This window comes from Bufo gargarizans, chromosome 5 (assembly GCF_014858855.1).
Source record: "Bufo gargarizans isolate SCDJY-AF-19 chromosome 5, ASM1485885v1, whole genome shotgun sequence".
Taxonomy (NCBI): Eukaryota; Metazoa; Chordata; class Amphibia; order Anura; family Bufonidae; genus Bufo; species Bufo gargarizans.
In genome coordinates, this window is record NC_058084.1 from 19,526,324 (window position 1) to 19,534,527 (window position 8,204).

General features: G+C 45.1%; 1 protein-coding gene across 1 annotated transcript; it reads left to right on the top strand.

Annotated features, from left to right (window-relative positions):
- Positions 1–3,632: 3,632 nt before the first annotated feature.
- On the top strand, positions 3,633–7,872 carry LOC122939276 (lymphocyte antigen 6E-like). Its single transcript, XM_044295348.1, has 3 exons — positions 3,633–3,684; positions 7,339–7,458; positions 7,664–7,872. Exons 1-3 carry the CDS (start codon positions 3,633–3,635, stop codon positions 7,870–7,872), a joined length of 381 nt encoding a protein of 126 aa, XP_044151283.1.
- The last annotated feature ends 332 nt before the right edge of the window (positions 7,873–8,204 follow it).

An 8,204-nucleotide genomic window follows, 5' to 3' on the forward strand; every position in this document is an offset into this window, starting at 1 on the left:
GCAGCTGTCCCACCTGAGGAGGCAGTTCGTAGACGTTGATTTGCGGTAGATGGTGGTCTGCAGCTTACCACAGTCGCCCCTGGATATAGAGATGTCCAGGAATGGAAGATGATCCCGCACAATAACGGAGGTGAACCTAAGGTTAAGGTTGTTGTGGTTGAGTTCCTCAACGAACCCTTCGAACGCGTCCTCTGGCCCGCTCCACAAGACGAATATATCGTCTATGTAGCGGGACCAGAGGATGACGTGCTCCGAGTGCCGTCTAGGTGTGTCACCGAAGACCACTGTCTCCTCCCACCGGCCCAGGAGCAAATTTGCGTAAGATGGCGCACACGAACTACCCATTGCGGTGCCCCTGAGCTGGTGGTAAATGTGGCCGTCGAAAAGAAAGAAATTGCTACGGAGGATGTAATGCAATAGACTCAAAACCAGGTTGTTATGTGCGGTGAATTGTTGTCTCCTCGCTCTCAGGAAGCCTCTACCCCCCTGTTATGCGGTATGGACGAGTATAGGGCCTCTACATCGATCGATGCCAGGAACCAGTGTGGTTCAATCTCTATGTTCTCGAGTTTGATGAGAAGGTCTCCTGTGTCCTTCACATATGAGGGCAACGATTGTACAAAGGGGCAAAGGATGTGATCTATGTAGATGCCCACGTTCTGTGAGAAATTCCCCACCCCTGAGACAATCGGACGCCCCTTGATGGGTATAGTCTCCTTATGAACTTTTGGCAAACAGTAAAATGTTGCAGTTACTGGGTGGGGGGGATAGAGGAACTCGAATTCATCAGCAGTGATGAGTTTGTCCGATTTCGCTTTCGTTAGTATTTTCAGCAGTTCTTTTTTAAATCTACGGGTGGGATTACCAGGCAAAATTTCATACCCCTGGCTGTCCTGGAGGATTGTTAGACACATGTCCATATAGCTTGGGGTGTTCATAACAACTACATTACCCCCTTTGTCTGAGGTTTTGATCGTTATTTGTCTGTCTCTTTCCAAGACCTGTAACGCGCACCTCTCTTCCTTACTGCAATTGAACCTCATGGAGGTGGAGTCCATTGTAGAGAGTTCAGAGAGATTGTGTTTGAGGAAGACATCGATGCACGAAAATTCCCCTATTGGTGGCATTTTAGTGCTTCTATTTTTTAGGCCCGTAAAGGGACCTATGCCCTCAGGATTACTGGGCATGCTGTCCAGGTTGTACAGAAAACATACGTCACCAAGGATCTCCACTGGTATTCCCAGCTCGCGACTTTCTTTTTTGTCTTTTAGCTGAAAGTGCTTATGCCACTTTAGCTTGCGGGCAAACAGGTGGAGATCCTTGGTCCAGCGGAAGAGATCGAATCTGGTGGTGGGTACGAACGATAGGCCACGTCTAAGGACCTTGATCTCTGTGAAGGTCAGAGGGCGAGATGACAGATTAATCACTAACCTGTCATCGATTAGCACTGTTGTGTCGCCGGGGGTTGGTTGTTGCGATTCCGCAATTGGTAATGCATCCCTTGGTCTAAAAGAGGAAGAGGATGATTGTGGGACGGAGGGAACACATTGTGATTGGTTAGTGTATTGGTTCGTATTATAGCGACCTCCCCGGCGCCTTGCTCTATAACCACCCCGGCCCCTAGTCTTGGGGTATCTGTCTCTCTCGTTGTCTGAGATCTCAGTTTCAGTTGAAGATTGGTCTGTTTTTTGGGGATTGTCTGGGTTTGTCAAGAATAGATATGCCTTGTTTTCTTTAAAGTCCTGAGAGTCTCTGGTGAACTGCCTATGCTTGCGTTCCTTAAGGTGATACTGGTAACGCTCGATAGTATTCTGCAGCTGCGTTTCCTTATTATTAAACTCAGGGTCTTGGTGGAACTTCTTGGTAATATTGATCTGATCAACTAACTTTTTTCCACCTGTTCAAGGTCAATCCTCTCCTCATCCAGGAGTATCTGCATGAATATAAGGGAACTATTTGTCACCTCCCTTTCCCACTTTCTCAATAGATTGGGATTTCTGATACGGTTGGCTGGAGTCAGGGATATGCGAAGGCCTTGTGGTACAATACCTTGTTTAATGTATTGGTCTAGGCCCTGCACTTCCCACCATGAGCTGATGGGCTCCTTATATATGCGTGTGAGTTCGGCGAATGCTCCGTTCAGAGTGGAGGTGTATTTCTTCTGCTTGAAGGCTTGTTCAGAAAAGACTGTTTTGGCCTCGTTGAGCCAGGAGTCCGTATCTAGGCCTGTGGTTAGGAAACCTGCCATGTCCACAAGGAACAAAAGAATGAAAAACAAAAAATGAAGTTGTACCTTCAGGGGAGAATGGTGCATACGCACCTCTCACCAAAGTACTGCTTGAGAGCGTAATATGAAAATTAAAGGGGCAGTAACGTTATATACAGTCCTGTTATTCTGGGGTGTTATATACAGTCCTGTTATTCTGGGGTGTTATATACAGTCCTGTTATTCTGGGGTGTTATATACAGTCCTGTTATTCTGGGGTGTTATATACAGTCCTGTTATTCCGGGGACTCATATACAGTCCTGTTATTCTGGGGTGTTATATACAGTCCTGTTATTCTGGGGTGTTATATACAGTCCTGTTATTCTGGGATGTTATATACAGTCCTGTTATTCTGGGGTGTTATATACAGTCCTGTTATTCTGGGGTGTTATATACAGTCCTGTTATTCTGGGGTGTTATACACAGTCCTGTTATTCTGGGGTGTTATATACAGTCCTGTTATTCTGGGGTGTTATATACAGTCCTGTTATTCTGGGATGTTATATACAGTCCTGTTATTCTGGGGTGTTATACACAGTCCTGTTATTCTGGGATGTTATATACAGCCCTGTTATTCTGGGGGTGTTCTATACAGTCCTGTTATTCTGGGGGTGTTATATACCAGGGATGGCCAACCTGAGGCTCTCCAGCTGTTGCAAAACTACAACTACCAGCATGCCGAGGCTACTTACAGCTATCAGCCTACAGCAGGGCATGGTGGGAGTTGTAGTTTTACAACAGCTGGAGAGCCTCAGGTTGGCCATGCCTGTTATATACAGTCCTGTCTCTCTGGGGTGTTATATACAGTCCTGTTACTCTGGGGTGTTATATACAGTCCTGTTACTCTGGGGTGTTATATACAGTCCTGTTATTCTGGGATGTTATACACAATCCTGTTATTCTGGGGTGTTATTTACAGTCCTGTTATTCTGGGATGTTATACACAATCCTGTTATTCTGGGGTGTTATATACAGTCCTGTTACTCTGGGGTGTTATATACAGTCCTGTTACTCTGGGGTGTTATATACAGTCCTGTCTCTCTGGGGGGTTATATACGGCCCTGTACCCTCGATACTTTCCTGTGTGGTATGTTTGATATTGTAGTCATGGGTTCGGAGTGACTCGGGTGTTGTTGGTTGCAGGTCATATAATGGGTGATTGATGCGTATTGTCCGCACATGCAGAAGTTGTTAGAATACACACGTATGTTGTGCTGTGGATTAGGTTACACTCTTTACAGCTTTGCTTTAGAAGAAGGACGTAATTAAGGAATTTTCTGGTTTTCATGGAAACCTTTTTCTACATACACAAAGTCCTGTATATATAGAGGAGGAGGCTGCCGGTCAGACATCACTCCGCTCACAATGGCAGCGTACACGAGCCTCCTCCTGGTGATCGCCCTCTGTGCCGCCACAGGTAAGACCCTGCAGGATGGGTGCACTGCTAGAATGATGGGGGGTGTAGTGCTGTGTGGACTGTATACCGGATAAGATACACAGCTCCACAGGCAGTATCACACAGGACAGGATTAGATACACAGCTCAGCAGACAGTATCACACAGGAGAGGATTAGATACACAGCTCAGCAGACAGTATCACACAGGATAGGATTAGATACACAGCTCAGCAGACAGTATCACACAGGATAGGATTAGATACACAGCTCAGCAGACAGTATCACACAGGATAGGATTAGATACACAGCTCAGCAGACAGTATCACACAGGATAGGATTAGATACACAGCTCAGCAGGCAGTATCACACAGGATAGGATTAGATACACAGCTCAGCAGACAGTATCACACAGGATAGGATTAGATACACAGCTCAGCAGACAGTATCACACAGGATAGGATTAGATACACAGCTCAGCAGGCAGTATCACACAGGATAGGATTAGATACACAGCTCAGCAGGCAGTATCACACAGGATAGGATTAGATACACAGCTCAGCAGGCAGTATCACACAGGATAGGATTAGATACACAGCTCAGCAGACAGTATCACACAGGATAGGATTAGATACACAGCTCAGCAGGCAGTATCACACAGGATAGGATTAGATACACAGCTCAGCAGACAGTATCACACAGGATAGGATTAGATACACAGCTCAGCAGACAGTATCACACAGGATAGGATTAGATACACAGCTCAGCAGACAGTATCACACAGGATAGGATTAGATACACAGCTCAGCAGACAGTATCACATAGGATAGGATTAGATACACAGATTAGCAGACAGTATCACATAGGATAGGATTAGATACACAGCTCAGCAGACAGTATCACACAGGATAGGATTAGATACACAGCTCAGCAGACAGTATCACACAGGATAGGATTAGATACACAGCTCAGCAGACAGTATCACACAGGATAGGATTAGATACACAGCTCAGCAGACAGTATCACACAGGATAGGATTAGATACACAGCTCAGCAGACAGTATCACACAGGATAGGATTAGATACACAGCTCAGCAGACAGTATCACACAGGATAGGATTAGATACACAGCTCAGCAGACAGTATCACACAGGATAGGATTAGATACACAGCTCAGCAGACAGTATCACACAGGATAGGATTAGATACACAGCTCAGCAGACAGTATCACACAGGATAGGATTAGATACACAGCTCAGCAGACAGTATCACACAGGATAGGATTAGATACACAGCTCAGCAGACAGTATCACACAGGATAGGATTAGATACACAGCTCAGCAGACAGTATCACACAGGATAGGATTAGATACACAGCTCAGCAGACAGTATCACACAGGATAGGATTAGATACACAGCTCAGCAGACAGTATCACACAGGATAGGATTAGATACACAGCTCAGCAGACAGTATCACACAGGATAGGATTAGATACACAGCTCAGCAGACAGTATCACACAGGATAGGATTAGATACACAGCTCAGCAGACAGTATCACACAGGATAGGATTAGATACACAGCTCAGCAGACAGTATCACACAGGATAGGATTAGATACACAGCTCAGCAGACAGTATCACACAGGATAGGATTAGATACACAGCTCAGCAGACAGTATCACACAGGATAGGATTAGATACACAGCTCAGCAGACAGTATCACACAGGATAGGATTAGATACACAGCTCAGCAGACAGTATCACACAGGATAGGATTAGATACAAGCAGCAGACAGTATCACACAGGATAGGATTAGATACACAGCTCAGCAGACAGTATCACACAGGATAGGATTAGATACACAGCTCAGCAGACAGTATCACACAGGATAGGATTAGATACACAGCTCAGCAGACAGTATCACACAGGATAGGATTAGATACACAGCTCAGCAGACAGTATCACACAGGATAGGATTAGATACACAGCTCAGCAGACAGTATCACACAGGATAGGATTAGATACACAGCTCAGCAGACAGTATCACACAGGATAGGATTAGATACACAGCTCAGCAGACAGTATCACACAGGATAGGATTAGATACACAGCTCAGCAGACAGTATCACACAGGATAGGATTAGATACACAGCTCAGCAGACAGTATCACACAGGATAGGATTAGATACACAGCTCAGCAGACAGTATCACACAGGATAGGATTAGATACACAGCTCAGCAGACAGTATCACACAGGATAGGATTAGATACACAGCTCAGCAGACAGTATCACACAGGATAGGATTAGATACACAGCTCAGCAGACAGTATCACACAGGATAGGATTAGATACACAGCTCAGCAGGCAGTATCACACAGGATAGATTAGATACACAGCTCAGCAGACAGTATCACACAGGATAGGATTAGATACACAGCTCAGCAGACAGTATCACACAGGATAGGATTAGATACCAGCTCAGCAGACAGTATCACACAGGATAGGATTAGATACACAGCTCAGCAGACAGTATCACACAGGATAGGATTAGATACACAGCTCAGCAGACAGTATCACACAGGATAGGATTAGATACACAGCTCAGCAGACAGTATCACACAGGATAGGATTAGATACACAGCTCAGCAGACAGTATCACACAGGATAGGATTAGATACACAGCTCAGCAGACAGTATCACACAGGATAGGATTAGATACACAGCTCAGCAGACAGTATCACACAGGATAGGATTAGATACACAGCTCAGCAGACAGTATCACACAGGATAGGATTAGATACACAGCTCAGCAGACAGTATCACACAGGATAGGATTAGATACACAGCTCAGCAGACAGTATCACACAGGATAGGATTAGATACACAGCTCAGCAGACAGTATCACACAGGATAGGATTAGATACACAGCTCAGCAGACAGTATCACACAGGATAGGATTAGATACACAGCTCAGCAGACAGTATCACACAGGATAGGATTAGATACACAGCTCAGCAGACAGTATCACACAGGATAGGATTAGATACACAGCTCAGCAGACAGTATCACACAGGATAGGATTAGATACACAGCTCAGCAGACAGTATCACACAGGATAGGATTAGATACACAGCTCAGCAGACAGTATAACACAGGATAGGATTAGATACACAGATCAGCAGGCAGTATCACACATGATGGGATTAGATACACAGCTCAGCAGACAGTATCACACAGGATAGGATTAGATACACAGCTCAGCAGACAGTATCACACAGGATAGGATTAGATACACAGCTCAGCAGACAGTATCACACAGGATAGGATTAGATACACAGCTCAGCAGACAGTATCACACAGGATAGGATTAGATACACAGCTCAGCAGACAGTATCACACAGGATAGGATTAGATACACAGCTCAGCAGACAGTATCACACAGGATAGGATTAGATACACAGCTCAGCAGACAGTATCACACATGATAGGATTAGATACACAGCTCAGCAGACAGTATCACACATGATAGGATTAGATACACAGCTCAGCAGACAGTATCACACAGGATAGGATTAGATACACAGATCAGCAGGCAGTATCACACATGATGGGATTAGATACAGCTACTCACACACGTCTGACTATATGTGACCTGTATCTTCCCTGTATCCGCAGCTCTCTCTCTACAGTGCTATACCTGTTTATCAGCAACTTCCAACGCCGACTGCCTGACTGCGGCGAACTGCACCAATGGGGAAACCTATTGTGAGACCTCGGTGGCGTCCGTCTCTGTTGGTGAGTTCAGTATCTCAGTTTTATTATCCTGGGGCCTATATTCGTCCTCTTTTATAGTTATCTTTAGAATCCAATGACTGCCATATATAATTATATACAACTTTGGTAATAACAGGTTGTCACAGCCCCGCCCCTTTTAGTAACCTCACTGATTAGTCACAAGACTGGAGCCGGTCAGTTTATCACATTTTGTTTTCCCCTGCAGCTGGGATCTCCGCCACCTCCATCACTAAGACGTGTGCCTTGTCCTGCACTCCCACCAGCGGTGGCTTCATAGTCGGCTCTGCCTCCGTCTCCTGCTGCTCCACCGACCTGTGTAACACCAGCGGCGGCGCCAGCATCAAGTCCAGCTATGCCGCCATCATCCTGGCACTGGGATCCATCCTGACAATCCTGAAGAGCTCAGTCCTGTAACCTCACATGTATGGAAATAAAACGACTTCGGGGACGAGCAGTTCACTATTGTTTTCTTGATCATCCACTTTTATGGGAATTAAATCTTAAGTTCATTATCTCTGATTGCTGTTAGTGAATGGAAACCTTCCTTTTACTATCTCCTTACTGAATACCCATACAGACGTCATACATCTGCAAATGTTATTTCATGGTATGTACTGTAATGTTAGGTAGTGTTATTCTATACAATATAGAACACCCACCAATTATAAGCAACGGGTCATGAAAAAAATTCCACTAAGGAGAGCCTCCACTATACAAAACTGATATCCAAAAATTAGCACTACGGC